At 31.9% G+C, this 23,293-nt stretch overlaps 2 protein-coding genes across 4 annotated transcripts; one reads left to right on the forward strand and one right to left on the reverse strand.

Annotated features, from left to right (window-relative positions):
• The first annotated feature begins 7,503 nt into the window (after positions 1–7,503).
• On the forward strand, positions 7,504–11,548 carry LOC143243879 (anaphase-promoting complex subunit 15-like). Of its 3 annotated transcripts, none has more exons than XM_076487640.1 (6): positions 7,506–7,689; positions 7,779–7,923; positions 9,226–9,374; positions 10,266–10,325; positions 10,874–10,993; positions 11,224–11,548. In XM_076487640.1, the coding sequence occupies exons 3-6, from the start codon at positions 9,252–9,254 to the stop codon at positions 11,233–11,235; spliced, it is 315 nt and encodes a 104-aa protein (XP_076343755.1). In that variant the 5' UTR covers positions 7,506–7,689; positions 7,779–7,923; positions 9,226–9,251; the 3' UTR covers positions 11,236–11,548. The 3 variants fall into 3 exon arrangements, with proteins under 3 accessions (XP_076343752.1, XP_076343755.1, XP_076343754.1); XM_076487639.1 differs by having other exon boundaries at positions 7,779–7,914; XM_076487637.1 differs by lacking the exon at positions 7,779–7,923 and having other exon boundaries at positions 7,504–7,689.
• Positions 10,995–22,523, reverse strand: LOC143243878 (polyprenol dehydrogenase-like). Its single transcript, XM_076487636.1, has 7 exons — positions 22,334–22,523; positions 21,062–21,169; positions 20,515–20,586; positions 18,544–18,645; positions 17,985–18,192; positions 16,524–16,722; positions 10,995–12,185 (listed from the first exon to the last, which is right to left on the reverse strand). The coding sequence occupies exons 1-7, from the start codon at positions 22,452–22,454 to the stop codon at positions 11,988–11,990; spliced, it is 1,008 nt and encodes a 335-aa protein (XP_076343751.1). The 5' UTR covers positions 22,455–22,523; the 3' UTR covers positions 10,995–11,987.
• Between the last annotated feature and the right edge of the window lie 770 nt (positions 22,524–23,293).

Genomic DNA, 23,293 nt, shown 5'->3' on the forward strand with positions numbered 1-23,293 from the left:
ACTCATTACACATGTTTTCAGCAGTTCCAACATCTTGTTTCTTTGAAGCTTATGGTGATTGGGAAGGCATGCAGTTTATGTGCTTGTCATCCTATCATTGGAGATAATCACTGTTGTCTGTGTATGTGGTTAAGTTATGATTTGTTTCATCTTCTGACTCATTTTCTATGCTCTAAGTAGCCTTGTTCTCTATTTTGTCAAAGCATTTTTATGACCTAGCTATGATTGCTTTCTGTGGTAGTTAATTGGTCTCATCTGTTGCCCATTCAACTTTTCCTCAACTTTATTGTTTGTTCAGTAAGTGGAATGATTGGAGGAGCTGTTCTGGCTTGCCCTCAAGAAATCCTTTATGGATAGAGAAGGTAATCAGTTCGACTTTTTGTTAAGAGAATCATGATATACTGTGGTTTTGTCCCATCTTACTTGAGATACTGCATTGAAACTATATCAACAGAGTTGGTTTTTATTTAGGATTCCCACGTTTCCCAAATTCAGTCCCTTGGAAATCTCACCGACATTACTTTGTTACTATCCATATCACTATGTCTGGTCATGCATTTTGAAAATATCCCTGCATAATAGTTTAAAGTGCCAAAGTCTCTTTTGTAAGGCTGTCGTGTCCAAATCACACCACTCCGTCTTGAAGCTTTCTACAATTCACTTAATGTACAAGGATGACAGTTTCCCAACATCTGTTTCTATGGTACAACTGTACAAAACTCTTAAGAGCTGCATCTGGTGACTTGACTGGTATATCTTATGGAATAATCTGAATACTTATTTCATTCTCCATCTGCTTGAGATTTGTTATGTTTGAACAGAAGTGTGACTGAAAACCTTATCGTAGTTAATATTATACTTTACTAAAATTCATTGCTTCTTGTGTAATGTTCAATGTTAAACTCTCATTTTATAAGATTACATTTTCTTATAAATTTACATATTAAAGAATTTCACACCATCTACTAACAATTCCATTAGGTTCACCATTCTAGTCAATATTTCAAATTTGCTGTTGTTTATATTTAATTATCTTAATAGGTTTAAATAAAACTTTTAAGGTTTTCCTAAAATAACATTTTTTTTCCAATTGAACTATATGGTAGGTTTCATTAATATGTTTTGCTAAAAGTGAAATACAAATGTTATTGTTTTTAACATTTGTATTCATTCACTCTAAATTTTAAATTTCTTCCAGTTCATGCTATTTAAACTATTTCCTATTCATGATAATTTATATTCATACATATCAAAAGTTTCCACTAAATCAATTTTATCTTTAGTCATATTAAGAATTTGGCTAACATTGTTTATCAGTTGGTATTCCACCGTGTAAGCCTAGTGTAAATAACAGTACCAAATATTATTTTTTCAGCAAATAGTTTTAACTTATTATTTTTATTCCTATTTTTGATTTTTTGACAGCTCTGCCAACAAAATCAGGATTAATACCTCTTTCTACTGTTATGTTCTTAATAACTATTAATATGAAACAACATAACCTTACTATCCTATCTACATAAGAACAGATATATACAACATAACTTTACTATCCTATCTACACAAGAACAGAAATAATACAACATAACTTTACTATCCTATCTACATAAGAACAGATATATACAACATAACTTTACTATCCTATCTACACAAGGACAAAAAACAATACAACATAACTTTACTATCCTCTCTACATAAAGACAAAAAAACAGTACAACATAACTTTACTATCCTCTCTACATAAGGACAAAAAACAGTACAACATAACTTTACTATCCTATCTACATAAAGAACAATACAACATAACTTTACTATCCTCTCTACATAAGGACAAAAAACAGTACAACATAACTTTACTATCCTATCTACATAAGGACAAAAAAACATACAACATAACTTTACTATCCTATCTACACAAGAATAAAAAGCAATACAACATAACTTTACTATCCTATCTACATAAGGACAAAAAACAGTACAACATAACTTTACTATCCTATCTACATAAGGACAAAAAAATACAACATAACTTTACTATCCTATCTACATAAGAACAAAAAACAATACAACATAACTTTACTATCCTATCTACATAAGAACAGATATATACAACATAACTTTACTATCCTATCTACACAAGAACAGATATATACAACATAACTTTACTATCCTCTCTACATAAGGACAAAAAACAGTACAACATAACTTTACTATCCTCTCTACATAAGGACAAAAAAACAGTACAACATAACTTTACTATCCTCTCTACATAAGGACAAAAAACAATACAACATAACTTTACTATCCTATCTACATAAGGACAAAAAACAGTACAATATAACTATCCTATTGTTTTATCATTCCAAATTAATAATAAAGTTTATAAACAGAATGAAGGTTTAATTATGGGTTCTCCTTTACCTCCATAATTATGAGATTTATTTATGAGCAGTTTTAAACGTGAAGTACTAGAAAACGAGTGGGTAAAAATATGAAGTATGATTGAGATGTGATGATCACAGCATGATATAGAAGATGGTAAACTCTATACTCCTATCTACATCAGAACAAAACACAGTACAGTATAACTTTACTATCCTATCTGCATAAGAACAAAAAAAAAACATATCTTTACTGCCCTATCTATAAAAGAAACAAAGACAGAGAACAAGTTTACTATCCTATCTACGTGAGAACATAAACGTACCTCACAACTTTACCATCCTATTTACACGTAGTTCTTCTCTTCCATGGAGGGAAATGAAAAATGTGTGATCGTCTTATCTCAACCATACTTTAGGTTTTTATCCACTTTTTGTAGTACTTGACGTTCAAAATTGCCCATTAATAAATCTCATAGTAACGGTGGTAAAGGAAAACCCATAACTAAACCTTCATTCAGTTTATAAACTTTACTATTAATTTGGAATAATTATAAAAAAATAAAAAGTTTTCACACATACGTCTACCAGTATTGTTTGTTTGTTTTCGAATTTCGCGCAAAGCTACATGAGGGCTATCTGCGCTCTCCATCCCTAATTTAGTAGTGTAAGACTAGAGGGAAGGCAGCTGGTCATCACCACCAACTCTTGGGCTACTCTTTTACCAACGAATAGTAGGATTGACCGCACGTTATAACGCCCCCGTGGGTTAAAGGGCGAGCATATTTGGTGCGACCGGGATTCGAGTTGCGACCCTCAGATTACGAGTCGATCGCCTTAACCCACCTGGCCATGCCGGGCCTACGTCTTCCAGTAACCATATTCATTACTTTTACTGGCCCGACATGGCCAGGTGGTTAAGACACTCCACTCGGAATCCGAGGGTCGCGAGTTTGAATCCCTGTCACACCAAACATGTTCTTCATTTCAGCCGTGGGGGCGTTATAATGTGCGGTCAATCCCACTATTCCTTGCTAATATAGTAGCTCAAGAGTTGGCGGTGGGTAGTGATGACTAGCTGCCTTCCGTCTAGTCTTACACTGCCAAATTAGGGACAGCTAGCCCTTGCGTAACTTTGCGCGAAATTCAAACCAAATTGATTATTTTTAAGACCAATTATTAATTTCTTTTTCAATTTATTTCTCAAGACATGCAATAGTTTTTTCACAGGTACTTTGGTCAACATTAACACATTCTTAAGAGAAACCAAAATATCTTTTTGATCTAAATTCATATGCTCAATTCTTTTCACAAATTCAAGCGAATTCTTAAGTGTGTATTTATTTTTATTTCTTAAAAATGACAACTTTTTTATATAGGTTTTGCTACATTATAGGCTATATTCATGATATTAGATGTAATCGATCTGAACATTTTCATAATATTATGAACATCAGATAGGGCGTACAGTCGAGGTAAAGTAAAATTACTGTGTATGATACCGGTTTTATTCTTTTCGGATTTTTATTTCGGATAGTAAGTTATTTGTTGTTCTTTTTATTCTAATTTTGAGACAGGAAACAGTTTCATTTTAAAATTTTACAAAAAATATTCGTTGTTTTATAAAATGCGAGTTTTTAATCTGTACCTTGTTTCCAGATGGAAATCCTTTTTGATCATGTTAAATATTGTTGTCTGGGGCATGTAAGATGGCTTTTGCCACTGATCTTTCTGTCTGCAGATTCTCACTTATTTATTAAAAGATGGCAAACTTTCCTTACCGTGGCTGAGATACGAATTGTTTAAGACTTCTTTATGGATGTTTGTTTGTTTTTAATTTGGCGCAAAGCTACTCGAGGGCTATCTGCGCTAGCCGTTCTTAATTTAGCAGTGTAAGACTAGAGGGAAGGCAGCTAGTCAGCACCACCCCCAGCCAACTCTTGGGCTACTCTTTTACCAACGAATAGTGGGATTGAGTGTCACATTATAACGCCCCCATGGGCTAAAGGGCGAGCATGTTTGTTGCGACCGGAATTCGAACCCGCGACCTTCGGATTACGAGTCGAATGCCTTAACACACTCGGCCATGCCGGGCCCTTTCTGGATGTTTTTGGTGCACCAAGTCGATCCATTTTTATATATGTATACCAATGGCATAAAGTAAAGGAATGTGTGTGTGTGTATATATGTATTTGATTGATGATATATATATTTTTTAAATTTTTATTATATTTATGTTTCATCATCAATGGCTTTAATATTTGAAAATACGAAAGGGTGGTTATGTCTAAGAGTTTGTTTAAATACCCGAAAGTGATCTTTGAATCTTGTTGAAAGCTGCTTTGTCAGTTTTATGCGTCACGTTCCAGTTGCGGTAAGTCTTCAGATTTGCAGTGCTAAAATCAAGGATTCGATTTCCACATGACTTTGCTGTGAGACACACACATTTTACGACTTAAAAATAACGTAATTTTTTACTGGTACAAAATAAGATTTTACATTGAAATATATGACATATTTTGGAAGCTTTAAACCACGTTTTTCTCTATAGAATGTGTGGCAAAATATCATAGAAGGACGGGTTTTCTAAATTGTTATTATTTTTATCTTTGACATGTAAGTCATTTACTATAGAGCGAAGAAGTTTAATTACCCACTTGTCATTAAATTAAGGTCTCAATTTTTTTTTTATCTTTGTATTTTAAATTTTTTCTGAAAGCATTCTTGATCTACAAATTATACGTTACAATAAAACATTCATAGAAAAATGCCGCAACACAAATCTGAAAACACAGGTGGGCTCATAGATGAGTGAACAATAAGTTAAATAAGGTTCAATTGCCTGCGGTAGAAAAGTCGTAGATAGCCCATCGTTTTAGCTATTGGTTAAGGAAAACGCAAAAAACAAATTATAATATTTTTTAGCACACTGATAATAAAAAACTGATTAATTTAATGGAATATGTTCTGAAGATATTTTATTATTATAATTATATACGGATAAACAAGTAAACGTGTTTTTAAAAACTGAAAAAACAAACTATGTTTCAAAAAGTTTGCCTAGCATCACTAGGTGGTGAGCTATGATCTATTTGTTTGTCACTAAGAGCAAAGATGTATTATGACCACCAAAACCTGATTTTTAACGTTATAAAATTTCAGAGTTGCCGCTGAACAGCTTGGTTACGGCAACATTGAATGAATAAAATAAATGCTAATTACCAGGTCTTGAAATGCAAAGTGAATATTGTAACGGAACCTCAAAATTATCGTACATTGCAAAAAAGAAACAAAAAAGACCGTTTAATTCATAGCATCTAACACATTTAGTCGGCCCAATTCCAATGAACAACTACTCTGTTAGGAAAGTCCCCCATTGGTACAGCGATAAGTCTACGGATCTACAACTCTAGAACCAGGGGTTCGATTCCCCTCGGTGGATTCAGCAGATAGCCGAATGTTTCTTTGTTATAAAAAAACGCACATACTGTTAGGAAAATGAAACGTGTTTTAAAGCAAAAGACAGGAATTCGTGCCTTGCCGTATGTTCAAATAAAGGAGAGAAAGTTTTCAAATATTCTTTTAATCTTGTCGAAAGCCGTTGATTAGTTTTTCTAATGTAATTAATAAGTCTAACTATTATGGTATTTACAATTTATGTTCAAGTTGATACACTGACTCTGATGCGCCGTTTAAAATACATTTTATTGAAAAAATATGTTATAAATTTTTCGTTAGTCGGAAAGAAATACATTTAATTAGGTTTCATACAAAAATAATAGTAATAAAATTAATAACTAAGATTAATAATCATTGTTTGTTTTGGAATTTCGCACAAAGCTACTCGAGGGCTATCTGTGCTAGCCGTCCCTAATTTAGCAGTGTAAGACTAGAGGGAAGGCAGCTAGTCATCATCACCTACCGCCAACTCTTGGGCTACTCTTTTACCAACGAATAGTGGGATTGATTGTCACATTATACACCCCCACGGCTGGGAGGGCGAGCATGTTTAGCGCGACGCTCGGATTACGAGTCGCAGTCGCACGCCTTGCGCGCTTGGCCATGCCGGGCCTATTAATAATCATACAGATGCGTGTGTGTTTTCTTATAGCAAAGCTACATTGGGCTATCTGCTTAGCCCCCCGAGGGGACTCGAACCCCTGATTTTAGCGTTGTAAATCCGTAGACATACCGCTGTATTAGCTGGGGGTTCATACGATGCATTTATATCTATTACATTTTTGCTTTTCTCACGTATTCGTTTGAGTTGGGGCTCGGCTTGGTCAGGTGAGTTAAGGCGTTTAACTCGTAATGTGAGGGTCGCGGGTTTGAATCCCCGTCGCACCAAACATGCTTGCCCTTTCAGCGGTGCGCGTTATAATGTTCAGTCAATCCCATTATTCGTTGGTAAAAGAGTAGGCCAAGAGGTGGCAGTGGCTGGTGATGACTAGCTGGCTTCCCTCTAGTCTTACACTGCTAAATTAGGGACAGCTAGACCAGATAGCTCTCGTGTAGCTTTGCGCGAAATTCAAAAAACAAACAACAGTTCATAACTTATTTCTATACATTATTCTATTTAATGTTGATATTCTCTTACAAGACATAAGTACAAACAAATATAACGACATTTCGACCATTTTTAGTTTCTACTTTAAAAAATTGAAGCTTTATTTCGTTTTCGATCAAAGCTTCATTGGACTATAAGATGTGTCCATTGTAGAAAATCTAACCTAGGATTCTAATGTTACAAGTCTCTAGACTTGTCGCTATCCTATCGGGGTGCTATATTTTAAGCATAATCAAAACAGTTTACTTCACAAATGTGGTAACTGATATTTGTTTATAATTAGGTTGAGAATAAAGTTTGAAAAAAAAAAAAAAAAGAGAGAGGTAGCATTTGTAACCTAATAGGTCAGAACGTTATTATATTTTTGCTGTGTACTTAAATTTATATCAATTATATTAGTGTCTGTACAAGTTTAATTTTTTCGTGTGGGCACTTCAAAAATATATTCTACAGGAGTGTCTTACGTCAAAAAGATTAGATATGTGCTTAAAACAGTAACAGTTGTTTTTTTTAATCGTATTATTTGAAGTAATTTAAGCTTGGCTAAGGGAAATTGCTCTAGACGGCGCTACATAAAATAAATGAACATCAGTTTCGATTTTGTATTTTTATCATAATTTTGTTTAATTGTATTAACAGGTGTGTTAACGACGTCGTGTTTTTATCTTGAACATAGACATTTAGAAGTTGAAGCAGTAAAATTATTAAATTGTTCCAGTTTGCTGTACGGAGTACCTCAGTGTGAGTTTAACATGTATAGTTTATCGTTAAACATGGCTTCTTTAAAATTTAAGCCTATAGGATAACTCAATATTTTTCTTATTGTACAGTTTTCCTTCTAAGTTCCATCTCAGCAGTCTCAGACCTGTCATAAGGGCTAGTAGGAAACGGCAGAAATCGATATTTGAGAACCGGCCCAACGACGGATAAAGAAACCAAAACATTTTTGGGTTTTATTAGATTAAGGTATTACGAGTTAAGTGTGGTATTTATTTTACAAGATGAGTACGAAACACATTTTGTTTATGGTTTCAGAGTGTAACGCGATAAATTGTGTAATATATATATCAAATGGTAAAAAGGATTTCAAAAATAACAAAAGACAACAAAAATAATTTTCCAATAATTAAAGGTAAAAAAAAAAAAGAAGACATTTTAGAGGGAAAAAGGTGTATCAAATTCTGTTTGAATGTGACACAAAGACATTGTTCAAACTAAACATAATTTGAAATATTGTCTTAATGAACACAAAGGTTATGTATGTTATAATAATTTCATTTCTTCTTGCTGAACAAGTCATTCAATACAATGGTATGAAACAGTTTTAACTGAATATAACACTTAAAATGAATTGAGTAGTAGAGATTTAATAAATAATTCTTTGTTAAATATAGATGAAGGGTTAGCTGGTAATAATGGACAATTTTGAAAAGAAATAATGACATACCACCCTCAATGATTTGGACCTTTTCACACCTTGTCGTGTAGGTTTTTATTCATAATGATGGTATCATGAAGCTATTGATATATGTGGCTTTTTTGTTTTGGTCATTGGTCAGATGTTGTGCGTTTTAAACATCAATATTGTTTTTATTTTTAAAATCTATTGCACAGTTTTTTGTAATTAAATCCTTGGTAAAAAAACTTGTATTTAAACTGTAGTTTGTTTTATAGCTGTTTTTACAGTATCACTCCATATAGAAGAAAATATACAAATGTTTCAGTCTCAAAATCTGATAACCATTTGCATTAATCTCTGAATATGAGGGCTTGTCAGGCTGACTGGACAAAGTAAAGTTAGTTTTTGTATGTTTAGTTAAAGTGTTCTGAAACTTTCATTTGAATTTATTTGGTGTATAGTTTAGTCTGAAGTTATCTGGTGTATTCTCTGTAGCTGTTGATTCAGGTAACAAGTTTTGTATTAGTTCCATTTCTACAGGTAATACTGGTTTGATTTTAATACACTGGATCATATTTAGATTCAGGGTAAAGCATGTTTTTCAACTCTTCTGTGAGACCTATGAATACCTAACGTCTCTTTATTGAGCTGTTTGATGCTATTATAGACAACCTAGTCAACTTGTTACACTAGACAATTGTTACAGCCAGTAAAACTGTTAAAAGGTAATGCAATATTTTCTAGAGATGAAAGAATTCAGTCAGTGTAACACAGATATGATCCATTATTTTATTTATTTCATATAGAAAATAAATATAAAGATAAATGAACTTTACTTATGCATTTTAATTATTTCTTTTATAAACTGTACCATACAGAAAAGAGAAGATCAGATATTCTTTCTATGGCAAACCCATCTTTTCCATCATTAGTGCCCCGTGTGGGAGACCCCCACTGGTTCAATGTCGATAGGCCATGTGATGATGAAACTGAATTAACACAACTTGAAAAGGAACATCAGAGCTGGGTAAGTAAGTAAGGTTACTGTAAGACTCTTCTTATGTGATGTTTTCCATTCTGATAGACACTGTAAATCACTTTCTGTGTAATATTTTCCATTCTGATGGACATTGTAAAATTCTTCATATTTAATGTCTTCCATTCTGATAAAGCTGTGAATCTTTTTCTGTTTAACGTCTTCTATTCTAATGGACACTGTAAAACTCTTCCTGTGTGATGTTTTACATTTTGAAGGACACTGTAACTCATCCTATTTAATGTCATCCATTCTGATTAAGCCTTTGAAATACTTCCTATGTAATGTTTTCTGTTCTGATGGACACTGTAAAACTTTTCTAATGTAATGTTTTCCATTCTGTAGGACACAAACTCTTATCTAACATCTTGCATTATGATTAATACTGTAAAACTCTTCCTATGCAATGTTTTCCATTCTGAAGGACACTAAAACTTTTCCAATGTGATGTTTTCCATCCTGAAGGACACTGTAAAACTCTTCCTATCTAATGTCTTCCATTCTGATGAACACTGTAAAAGTTTTACAGTTTTAATCAGAATGGAAAACATTACATAGGAAATGTTTTACAGTTTTAATCAGAATGGAAGACGTTAGATAGGAAGAGTTTTACAGTGTCCTTCAGAATGGGAAACATTGCATAGGACGAGTTTTACAGTATTAATTGTAATGCAATACGTTAAATAACAAAGGTTTTACAGTGTTCATCAGAATGGAAAACATTACATAGGAAAACTCTTTCCCTGTAATGTTTTAATTTCTGATTGACACTGTTTTAAGAATGAAAGGTTTGATATTGTGTTTATCTATTCATTACCAGCTGACAGTGTTGGTAGTTACAAGTATGAAAAGTTTGATATTAATGTGTTTGTTTATTACCAGCTGACAAGTATTGCCCAGAAGGATAATGATATAATCCCAATAGGAAAAACAGCATCTGAGGTTAGTTGGTTAAGTTTTGTCCTCATGGAACGTGAACATTAATTTTGATCAAGTTAATGTGTAGATTCACTGACTTTGAAGTGATAAATGATTTTGCTCGTAATATGTTTGAGAATTTAAAATGTGATTATTAGATACTAATTATATCCTTTACAAAACTTATGTTTAAATTTAAGTCTTGAGTTATTTGAATAACCTGTCTTAACTAAATGTAAAGTGCCTTTCTCTGTACAGTATGGAATTATTTGATGTTCCATGCAATATCTTGGTGAATATTTCACTTGTAAAAAGACTGAACTTCTGACATTATATGTAGTATTTAATTTTATTTAGGATTGAATCATCTAATTAGTATAACCTTATTTACATTGGTATTTCATTACTATAAAGTAATATAAGAATGTTTTTTCCAAGAAACAGTGTTTTGAATATTATAGCAGACTTAAATAATTGCACTGATTTGTTGAAAAATATAACAGTGGAAAATAAACTTCCTCACTGTGTTAACAAGGCCTATAGTTTTGTCTTATAAAGTTTCTTAATGGTAGCATTTTGATGAAGAAGACGACGAAGACGATGACGATAATGATGATGATGAAAGTGAAAGTAATGAAGATGATGATGAGGAACCAGATGCTGATGACATGAACTTTGACCAAGACTCACCTGTAAGTATTATATATATATATATAGATTCATTTATTTCAACAACGGGTTTTGGTATACCTGGATCATGCCTTTAAGCACATCTTTATACAAATATATCTTAATACTAAGTCGAAATCTAAATAGTTTGAATTTGTACTACGCTTGGAATAATAAAGTTTCGCTTATTGTATATTTTAAATGTTAAAAGTACGTTCTATTATCAATAAATATTTCTCTATGTATTCTACAGATGTTTCATTAAAAATGGAGTCTCATGAGTACATTTGTCTTTGAAACTGGACTGTGTAACTATTATCATGGAAGGAAGCAGTAAACTGCGAGGTTTGGTTTTTATAAAGATAAAACATTAACTGTGAATATACGATTATTTTGTTCAGTTTCGATGCTAAAACTTCAACTTCATCCTATCACAGCTACTAAACACTTTTCAAGTGTCCAGGTTTAAGTGAAAATATAAAAACATGTTTGTGTTTGTAGACTTTTTTTGCTGCTTTATTTATTTCATTTGTGTGAAACTTTCATCTGGTGGTAGTGTTAATAAAGTATTGTAGTGACTTGGCTCCTCAGTTATTGTTACATTTATCATATTCAATCACAATTTTATCTATACTAACATCTTTATGGAAGTAAGGAAGTGACAAATCCTTAAAACAGACATTTTTAACAAACACTCACTTCATTTCTCAATATTCTTATGAAATGTCTAGGTGTGGGAGAAATCCAACCAGTTCTCTCCTGATTACAACAAGGCTTTGGAAGTAATTCTTATGAATTTTGTTTAAAAACAATTTTTTACTTGTGTGTAGTAACATGTAAATAAAACTACTTTGGTTAGGGAAAAACACTTATAATTCTAAAAAAAGTTGCTATTAGGAAAGGTTTATTAAATGTGAAACAATTATGAACCAATGCTTATCACGCTAAACCTTAAAACTAGTGTATCTACCAGCACCATTCACATTATCAATGTTTTCTCAACAACAGTGGTCATTCTTATGATAATGGAGTTTGAGGACACCAAGGTTTCAAGAGTTCCCATGTAACTTTCCACAGTTTTTCTTGGTTTTCTTTATCCTGAGATGTGTTGCTGGGTTTTGATATAACACATTCTTCAAGGTACATTCCTCCAACCCCTTCCATCTCTGGGGATAAGGCAGCATACAGAATGGTCTCTGCCCCCTCTTCTGGAGTCTGCAACAAAGAGTTACTTCATGTGGGATAAGATATTTAAACCACAGTCACTAAATTATGAATAATTTCATGTTTTCAACACCCACTTACATATTCCTTCTTTCACCATGACAGGGTCTGGTTTACAACTCTGTGGGGAAGCTATCGAAAGTCTACAGAGGGTAGAGCACAAACTCTTACACTACTTTTCAACCTATACTAACCTGACATTATGCAGAGTTTACCACTACCATAAACCATTTTTGAAATGTTATATGACCAGCTGGATGATAGACTGTCTAAACTTCATCTGTTGTGACAACACACTGTCATAGATCTCACATATGTTATCTACAGTTTCAATGGATAACTGTTTAACCCTTTCAGTACAGGCACCTGCAACAATACATACTCCAAGATTTCTCATAACACCTTCACAAATATTGGTGATGTTTCATTAAAGTATCTTGTACACAAAAAATGACATTCTTATTATTTTCACCCACTCACAATAGTTATTTGATTTTAAATACCAAAACACTTTATGCAACCTCTTGAATATCAAGTTTTTTAAAATATATTTTATCTTTCATTTTGTCTACCATAACACTAGCTGTATCTATTAGAGTGCAATCAAAGGTTTAAAAATAAGAAATAGGAAATGTATATATGTTTAATATTTTCATAGAATATCTAGTAGTAACTTCAGGTTTTCCTTTCCTGTTTATCTCAACACAAGTCAATGTTACAGTATTTCTGGGAGAAATGTATAATCCTTTGGTAAGATTATCTTACACAAGATCATAAGTCTTGAGAATGCGAGTTAGATTTTTTTTAAATGCAGAAACCTTTCAAAACATAAATAATATATACTTAACTAAGACATAAATTAACACCTAAGTTTAGTTTAACGTATGGGTCATTCCATGTCAAATCATCCAGATTTTGGAAAATTTTCTAGATGACCCCTTAGAATGCCTTGAAAAAATTCACACATGCTCATCTACCCATATAATGAAATATTGCCAAAGATTAGATTAATATCTATAATAGTTTCTGATTTATAGACCTGTAAAATTTCATCTTGTTATTTTTGGTGAGTTCATTTTCGGGCAACTTTGGCTGCTTAAAGCTGCAAGAGTAATGGTGGTAGAAGGCTGAAATTTGCTACACTTTACTGAATTAATCTCACAGAATTCAAAAATGGTCTCAAATCAAGTTTATCTCTCTTAGGAGTTTCATAGTGAGGCTGTAAAATCACCTGAAAACCCAAAATTGTAAAAAACATTGGTTTATTTAATAAGCCATAGCTCTAAGACTTGATATGATACAAAGCTGACTTTTGTTTTCAAATTTCCAATAACATATCAGTTGATAAATCAGTAATTATTGTAATTAAAAGTATTAGATCTCCCGTAAAAACATTTAGCTGCATGCAACTTTTTATGATTTAGCTACAAATAGCCCTACTTCAGGCCACAGTTTTACCATGTCGCCAGTTATTCAGCTTTTTCAGATTTTTACCATATATTTTTACATCTCTGAATATGATCTACAAAAAAAAAAATCAGGATGGTGTTCAACCTGTTTTTTGAGTTATAAGTTTTTAAAGTATCCTCTGACCATACATGTTTTATTTTTAAAAAAATCAGTTCAGGTGTGTTACTGTGTGGAAATATAACCATACAATTTTGAAAAATACCTGTCAGAATTTTATGAATCCCACTGAAATATTCTAACCAGCCTTTCACAATGTTAAATAATGAAGTTGTAAGTAACAAGAAAGAATTAATTCATTTCTGAACATATTTACTGGCATAACTAGTTAGATCACATGGCAATGCAAATATATTGTGTATGCATTACAGTTGTGCAGTTATGGCTGTGTTTAAGATTCAGAATATAACAAATACAAAGGTAAATCAGACACAAAGCACAATGCTACAACAGGGGATAACTGAGAAAGATTATAGTCACACCTAACTTCAATAATCATGACAATGAAGTGTTTCAAAAACTGCTTTGGCAATAAATTAGCCTTAACACACCTGAACTGAATTTTTTAAAAATAAAACATGTATAGTCAGAGGACACTTTAAACAATTATAACTCAAAAAGTAGGTTGAACACCATCCTGATTTTTTTTGTAGATCATATTCAGAAATGTAAGAATATATGATAAAAATCTGAAAAAGCTGAATAACTGGTGACATGGTAAAACTGTGGCCTGAAGTAGGGCTATTTGTAGCTAAATCATAAAAAGTTGCATGCAGTTAAATTTTTTTACAGGAGATCTAACAGACTTTTAATTACAACAATTACTGATTTATCAACTGATATGTTATTGGAAATTTGAAAACAAAATTCAGCTTTGTATCATATTAAGTCTTAGAGCTATGGCTTATTAAATAAACCAATGTTTTTTACAATTTTGGGTTTTCAGGTGATTTTACAGCCTCACTATGAAACTCCTAAGAGAGATAAACTTGACTTGAGACCATTTTTGAATTCTGTGAGGTTAATTCAGTCGGTGTAGCAAATTTCAGCCTTTTACCATCAATACTCTTGCAGCTTTAAGCTGCCAAAGTTGCCTGAAAATGAACTTGCCAAAAATAACAAAATTAAATTTTACAGGTCTATAAAATCAGAAACTATTAGAGATATTGATGTAAACTTTGGCAATTTTTATTATATGGGTAGATGAGCACATGTGAATTTTTTCAAGGCATTCTGTGGGGGTCACCTGCAGCCCCCTGAATAATTTGACATGGAATGACCTGTATACAGGTAAGAAAAAACCATAAGTGTTATTGTGGATAAAGCAGCCAACAGTACTACCAGATGATCACAACTTATTGCTGCTTTTAAATTATAGTGTAAAATGAGGTCATTCTAATGACTGTATACATGTGTGTCAAATAACATGTAATTTGTATAGCTTAAGGAATACTAAAGAAGGTGGGTGTGGCATCTGCTAGAGGTTGGAAAAATATCTCTAGTCTCAATCAAACAACCAAAAAACTTCAGGACACATGAATGTATAGACTTGCATCTACCAGACTGTGAAAGTTGTGATTGTAACAACAGAACTGAAGTTTACTTTCCTAAAGTAACCAATAACTTTGAATTACACATTATAACTTTACCTTCTGAATACAACTCAGTGACTTGTACAAAAAGGTTAACTGTTACTTCATGGAAGAACTGAAGTAATCTATAATTTCACACTCCTTTGCTGCATCAATACAAATAAAGACATCCTTGTTGTTATTACTTTGTATAATTGTGTAACAGTAGAATTTCATGTTGTTGGGTAATTTAACCTCCTCAAAAGGAATACATTTCAGGTGCCAACTGCAATTGCATATCATCACACTTCAACAGCTCTGACCCTTTTGTTGTCATTCAGTAGAAGGCCTTGGGAATGGCTAAGGATGGACAGAACCTTTCTAGTGGACTAAACATATGTACATACAAATAACTATACTACTCGTATTGAGCTAGTTAAAGACTGGTATACTACAAAGAAATCTCCAATTATGTTCATCACATCTTAGCTGTGTAATGTAATATGGTATTGGATACATTATAAATGTGAAATACTGAAACTCGCCATTCTATCTGTACAGAAGAGAATGTTATATCAAAGATTAAGTTAATTACTTCATCTTGTTGGGTCAAGATAGATTGCTTGTATACTTTCATTTCACAGGATAAAATCTTAAAATATAGTTTCAGTGAAACTGTAGTGTACAAAAGACATTCAGGAAAACAGGGTTGTCATTACACTATTACCTTTAAAGTTTAATTAATATTTCTCAACATGAGCATTATCCAAATGTAGATTTTGATCAGCCAGTTATCTCAGGAGAAATAATCCTTACTTCACATTTGTGTGGTACAACACAAAGTCAGCCTCTGTAGTCTCCACATTTCACTTCATAATTCATCATCATCATCAGTAAACTAACATCATAATAATGGAAGTGACTTAAGACCTAAACGTACGACTATAGAAACACTATCTAGATCAGTGATCATATTAGCATGCAAGCTTGATATTAGAAAATAAATATTAGCAAAAACTGAGATTAGATTACCTGATGTGTAGTGAATGTATGCTAAACGTAAAGTAATGTAACAAATAAGTATAGAATCTAACTGGTGAATTCAAATTATAAACAATTCTGAACGACCCCTTGTTAAAGGACCAGTTTTAGAATACCACAACCGAACATAGTGAATCATAAGGCATCATAAATGACTAAAATAATTAAAAAATAATATTCAAAAAATAAAGTAAAATATTAAAGACAATAGAACCATCACCATAACTCAATATTTAAAATAGTAACTTACCTTGAGAATATTTAGAAGAAAGCTGAAATGTTTTGTCCACCAGACATTATGGTACAAGCCAGTATTGACAACCCCAGGATGAAGACAGTTGATAGTTACATTGTACTTACGAGCTTCTAGAAACTTCTCATACAAGAAAGTGAACATCACCTGAGCTAATTTGGACTGTAAGTATCCATGATGAGATGAATAAAGTTTTCTGTAAGTTAGTGATATGTATGTATATAAATAAATTTGACAAGGAAAACATTAGCTACTCAAATTTTAATATGAAAAGCAGGTAAATCAAAGCCTCATCCAACTAAATACAAGACTTCCATTACTGACTTAGATTCAAGAGAGTAAGATCTAAGTCATTAATGGATATGTTATTATACAAAGTATACCACATGATGTAAGTGTGGTACTCACATAGCAGGTCTACAACAAGATGTAAATGCGGTACCTGTATAACATAATGTAGACGTGGTACTTGAATAGCAGATCAACACCATGATCAATATGATATTTATGTAGTTAGTCTTTCATGTTGTTTCAGTTTAAATTTCACCCTTAAACAGCAGGAATGTTGTAGATAGCAGCATCCATTGATGATGGCTGCTGTTTAAGGGTCAATGCAGGTGTTATGATTTACATAGTTTAAGTATAGTGTAAATACTGAATTAAGTTATTTTTAGAAGTGATATTCTATTGCAAGTTTAAGAATTAAGTGTTGTGTAGTTCACTGGTTATGAACTGGTGATTGTTATATTATTATATTACGTTACTAGAAGCATCCAAGTTTTTTTCATTATTTTATCACAATATCTCAATGTGCGGAACATTTAGGCCTCTGACCATAAAAACACATCCAAAATGCAACTTAAAATAGATATATGGATAGACTTAGACTGCACGATTGTTAGTACAGCCTAAAAGAATGTAGGAGTGATGATTTTTAAAGTGAAATTATAACAAATTGTAATAACACAGCAAAGAAAAATATTTCATCTCATCAAATTGTGATGTAAAGTAACTGATCAATGCCATGTAGAAGCTGTCAAAAGGAGACAATTATGTACAGCTCTGGTGATAACTGTAATAACCAGTGATGCAACATATATTTTTTATGTATGTTTGACTTGTTTTAATATATTATTTTAAAACAAGTAGACTGTGTGCTGTTTGTTTATTGTTGAAGTGTATTGCCAACAAGTCACAGACACCTACTGTAAAACCTGACATGCATGATGTTTGTACAGTTAGCCTAGCATGTATTTTTAAGAGTTTAATTGTGCACAAACAACAGATCTTTTTTTTATAATTTATGTTTGATCTCTTGAATTATCATTCAACATTAAGTCACAAATTGTAGAATTATTCAAATTAGTAATTACAATATAATAAATGACTCAACTCTGTAATATGAAGAGAAACCAAGTATAAATTATGTATTTCTTAGATTAGCTTATTTAAACTTACTGGCTTTGCAAGTCGTCAAATCTAGTAGTTGCAACAAAGTGCACAGCTGATGACACATTAATAATTCTAGTCTTCTTGCTATTTTCTCCTGTCTGGTGTAGTCGGGGTAGCAAAAGTTGTGTCAAAAAGCAGTGGGATAGGTAATTGATTGCAAAATGCGATTCAAATCCATCAGCGGTGAGTTTGTACGGCTCAAACATGACACCAGCTGCAAAACATGATGTATAAAATAACTACACAAAAATACTGGCCATGGTTTTGTTATTAAAATATTTAATGTTGTACGCATCTTGAACATCTCGTGCTGTAACAAGTTCCTCTCTCTAAGTTTAATCACAGTGAGAAAACAGGTTTTTGTTCGTCTTTCTAAAATATAAAAATAATAAAAAACATTTTATCTTAATACAAAAATATAACTTGCATGCTTTAGTTTTTATAATTGTTTTTCTTTAAACAACTTTTTATTCAATAAAATTTCAGAATATAATCAATTAGTAATCAAATAATGTGTCACTATTAACATTTTTTCCTTCATGATAAATACAAACAAACTTGTTACCATTATTAATTAGTAAATGAAGTGGATCACCAGTCTCAAGAAATCTGTCTGCAAATTCCTTCACTGACACCATGGATAACAGGTTAAGCCTCCATATTTCCACTGAAATGACAGTCATTAAAACAAATTGGATATTTTTGTTTTTCACTTACCACATGATCATGTATTTCCACAAGCACCACCTAAGATATTCACATTAAATGAATGATAACATTGGAATATACATTTTCTTCCACAATACTTTGTGTTACGCAGTTTTTAATATGACCAAAAACACACTGATTTTAATATACTTTTCCTTACCACTAGAGGGCCTGGAATGGCATGATGGTTTTTAGGGTGCTTGATTGGCAATCTGTAGGCTGTAGGACTAAACCCAGTCGCCACACATACTTGCCTTTTAAGCTGTGAGGGTGTTATAATGTGAAGGTGAACACCAGTATTCACAAGTATAGTATTTGTAGCAGGTGACATGGTCTAATTTCAAAACTATGGATACAGCCGAAACGTGTATTCCCTGATATAATAAAATAAGGGTTTAATTTTTTCTGATGTAACTATTTCTTTCATGAAGCACTCCTTTGAAAAGACAATATAAACAGAGTATTTCAGAATACACTACCACATTATTTGATGTTATGACCAATGTTCACTGTATTATACTGATTGTTTTGGAATTTCGCACAAAGCTACTCGAGGGCTATCTGTGCTAGCTGTCCCTAATTTAGCAGTGTAAGACTAGAGGGAAGGCAGCTAGTCATCACCACCCACTGCCAACTCTTGGGTTACTCTTTTACCAACAAATAGTGGGATTGACCAAAACATTATACACCCCCATGGCTGGGAGGGCGAGCATGTTTAGCATGACGCGGGCTCGAACCTGCGACCCTCGGATTATGAGTCGCACGCCTTACGCGCTTGGCCATGCCAGGCCATATTATACTGAATTGGTTGGTATAAAGAAAGTTCAGTATACTCATGAAATGTACAACTCCAGTAATGTTACCCAGATTTCTGGTAAAATTTCTTCCACTGTATTTAGTAATACAACATTAAAAAAAATATACAACTTATAATGCTGTATTCAGTAGTAGTGTTAAACAATATATACAATTTCTAAAACATTATTTAATAGGACAATGTTAAAAAGGATATAATTTATAACACTGCATTTAGTAGTACAATGCTAAAAAAAAATTTATAAAACACTGTACTTAGTAGTACAAAGTTAAAAAGGATACACAATTCATAACACTTTAGTAGTTCAGTGTTAAAAAAGTGATACACAATTCATAACACTTTAGTAGTTCAGTGTTAAAAAAGTGATACACAATTCATAACACTTTAGTAGTTCAGTGTTAAAAAAGTGATACACAATTCATAACACTTTAGTAGTTCAGTGTTAAAAAAGTGATACACAATTCATAACACTTTAGTAGTTCAGTGTTAAAAAAGTGATACACAATTCATAACACTTTAGTAGTTCAGTGTTAAAAAAGTGATACACAATTCATAACACTTTAGTAGTTCAGTGTTAAAAAAGTGATACACAATTCATAACACTTTAGTAGTTCAGTGTTAAAAAAGTGATACACAATTCATAACACTTTAGTAGTTCAGTGTTAAAAAAGTGATACACAATTCATAACACTTTAGTAGTTCAGTGTTAAAAAAGTGATACACAATTCATAACACTTTAGTAGTTCAGTGTTAAAAAAGTGATACACAATTCATAACACTTTAGTAGTTCAGTGTTAAAAAGTGATACACAATTCATAACACTTTAGTAGTTCAGTGTTAAAAAAGTGATACACAATTCATAACACTTTAGTAGTTCAGTGTTAAAAAAGTGATACACAATTCATAACACTAGTAGTTCAGTGTTAAAAAAGTGATACACAATTCATAACACTTTAGTAGTACAATGTTGAAAAGGATAACGTATTTTCTCCAGATCTTCTACCTACGTACCTTGACATCCAGGATATTCTGACTTTAATTGTTTCTCAAAACTGCTACCTTTCTCTGGCATTGTTGATGATGCTACAAAGATCAATGACACAAATTAGATAAACACTTTAATTACACTATAGCCAGTTAACTATGTAGAACTAAAGTAAGAAAGTGAAAGTTTTATTACTTGCCAGGCATATAGGTTTTTTTCATGTATTTGAAAACCAGTATGCAGGTGTGTGAAACTGTGTTTGAATGTATGTTTTTAGTACTTTTATAATCACAATAAGTCTTAACATAATTACAGTTTAAATTAACATACAGTCAGTATTATATTTTAAAGATGTATGGTTGTGTTTTACTTAACAGAGCTGTACAGGTGATGCCGTACAGTATCCAGATAGAAGTAATTACATAAAGCTCTTCATTTTGATAGAAAATGTTCGAGGAATACTATATTAGAACCTCTTTTGATCAGCATTAAGCTTCACCCATAAGTTTTCTCATAAAAATTATTTCCATAAAACATCTACTTGAAAACTATTAAAAACATCAAGAGACATACCAACAATAACTCGACATCTCAGAGAAAGTAGCTTACGAACAACCTGTAGCCCAATACCACGTGTTCCACCTGTCACAATAGCCACTTTCCCATCACAGTTGGGTAAATCTGCAAGACATAATAAATTATAATGCACTATAAAACTTTAAAAAGAACTAACTAAACAGAAGACAAATAACATGGATAGTGAAACTCAATACAAAACTCAAAATTCATTTTTCCATGTATCCAATCCAAAGGCATGTAAACCCAATAAAACACTGAAAACAACTTGCCTTTTATTTTAATATTTGAACTTGTGCCAATTTTATATCTGTGAATAGCTTACTATTCTTACACACTTTAATAAGTGGCACTTGTTCTTAGAAAGAAACTGCTACCAGAGTTCAGGGCTTCTAATGCAAGTCTAACATGTGCTTGTACAATTTATATTACAATATCTGATAAAAAGTAACAAAATTCAGAGGCTTCCTTTTTCCACATCTCTCTTAATCAAAAGTAAGTAAAAACAGTACTTCTGGTTTTATGTTTTCTCTCTTACAAACTGCAGTCCAAAAGACCTTTTATTCAATACCTGAACACATCAGTTGGGCTGTATGTTTACTGATCCAGCAAAACACTCTTAAAAGTTATGGTTTAAATACTAAAAGCTGGCAAAGCAATAAAAACCAAGAAGCCTAAAAACTGTGGTTACAAATAAAACAAACTGTACTGTTTTTCAGAATCAGTGGTGTATACAAATAGCATTGTTTATTTATATTTTCTCCTACACAATATACTGCCCATGCCACCTTTTGACAATTAAACAATTTCTTCTGTTGGTAATATTACTAACTATTTTTCTGCTGTACTCATATACACATACCAGCGTTTCTAGTTCACTATTTCAAACGTGAATGTACATACACATAAAGTTCTGAAAAATAATCTTCCTAACTCATGTTAGCGTAAAAACTGTAATTTTTAACATAATAATTCTTTTTCTCAGTTATTTATTTCACGTATTTATAAATACTGCTATATTGTTTAAGTGGGAGTTTCAATATTTTCCTTATGCCGATAAATTAGATTAAAAGGAAATTTAATTTACATAGTAAATGAGAGTATATAACTTTGTACTGTATAATTAATAAAATCATGCGTTTGATTAATTTTGGTAACAAAACTTTTGGGCTAGAATATTATTATGCATTTAGCTTATTTAATATTAAAATAACTTAATATAAATAAATTTTATTTTTTACTATTTACCAATATTTAAATGCTTCTTACCCGTTTTTTGAAGTCTTCTACAGTAACCTAGTTTTCTTCCAAAAAATTCTTTAAAAAGATAAACAAATCCAATATAATAAACTAATATAAAGTTCCATAGCCCAAATATCAAATTATTCATACTTTCAGTAACCTAAACACACCTAACAAAATCCAGTCCACGTTTCGTTGTCAAAAGGAAGTAATATTTTTCTCACCTTATATCTGAAAACCTGATGGATCAGTTGTCAACAGACTATATTTAACATTTTGTTTTTCATAATTAAACAAATAAATCACCAATTAATTACGATATTGATTATAAAACTATTCATAATTAAAAACAATGACGTGTTTTTATAAAATATTCTCTATTAGCTTTATAAAGCAAAATTGTTGAATGCTCATCCCTTTTGTCTGTAACAGTCATCATGTGTCAGATATTATTTATCCACACAATTCTTATAAGTTAAACAGACATAACATTAAAAATAAATCGTATTCCATTTTTGTTAAAATATTTAAGATGAAGATCATAAACGAATGTTGAATTTTCTGGAAGTATATACATGTCTAGCCTGACTTACAAGTTTTCAAAGGAAAGAAACTGCTATTTTAGATGAGTTTTAGCCCTTGTGGAAGATCGGTATTGCATGGAATACGTCGTCGCTAATAGATACGGTAAAGAGTGTAGTTGTGATACTAATATACACTCTTCTCCTTGAAAAAGCACAGGATGCTGGATAAAGAATTTGTTCAATGTAGTGTGAAAGTATAATAAAACTAGAGGGACACTCAATAGAGCGCATACCTCCACCATGTAACACAGATCTAAAAAAAATACGAAAATATGTCCATATGCCCGTTATTATAAACAGATGCAGACCATCTTGAGCAGAACAATAATGAATAGTATTCTACATATATCTATCACGTTTCATTAAAATCTGATCGTTTTTACTGAGTTACGGAGTAAAACTA

Source organism: Tachypleus tridentatus, chromosome 2, assembly GCF_004210375.1.
Source record: "Tachypleus tridentatus isolate NWPU-2018 chromosome 2, ASM421037v1, whole genome shotgun sequence".
NCBI lineage: Eukaryota > Metazoa > Arthropoda > Merostomata > Xiphosura > Limulidae > Tachypleus > Tachypleus tridentatus.

What these genes read in the sequence shown, in the direction of transcription:
- LOC143243879 (XM_076487637.1), top strand. Translation starts at nt 9,252, where the DNA reads ATGGCAAACCCATCTTTTCCATCATTAGTGCCCCGTGTGGGAGACCCC. An exon ending in AAAAGGAACATCAGAGCTGG is followed by an intron (nt 9,375 to 10,265) that starts GTAAGTAAGTAA and finishes GTTTATTACCAG; the next exon opens with CTGACAAGTATTGCCCAGAA. An exon ending in TAGGAAAAACAGCATCTGAG is followed by an intron (nt 10,326 to 10,873) that starts GTTAGTTGGTTA and finishes TCTTAATGGTAG; the next exon opens with CATTTTGATGAAGAAGACGA.
- LOC143243878 (XM_076487636.1), bottom strand. Translation starts at nt 22,454, where the DNA reads ATGAATAATTTGATATTTGGGCTATGGAACTTTATATTAGTTTATTAT. An exon ending in TAGAAGACTTCAAAAAACGG is followed by an intron (nt 21,170 to 22,333) that starts GTAAGAAGCATT and finishes TATGTCTTGCAG; the next exon opens with ATTTACCCAACTGTGATGGG. An exon ending in TCATTTACTAATTAATAATG is followed by an intron (nt 18,193 to 18,543) that starts GTAACAAGTTTG and finishes CATGTTTTGCAG; the next exon opens with CTGGTGTCATGTTTGAGCCG.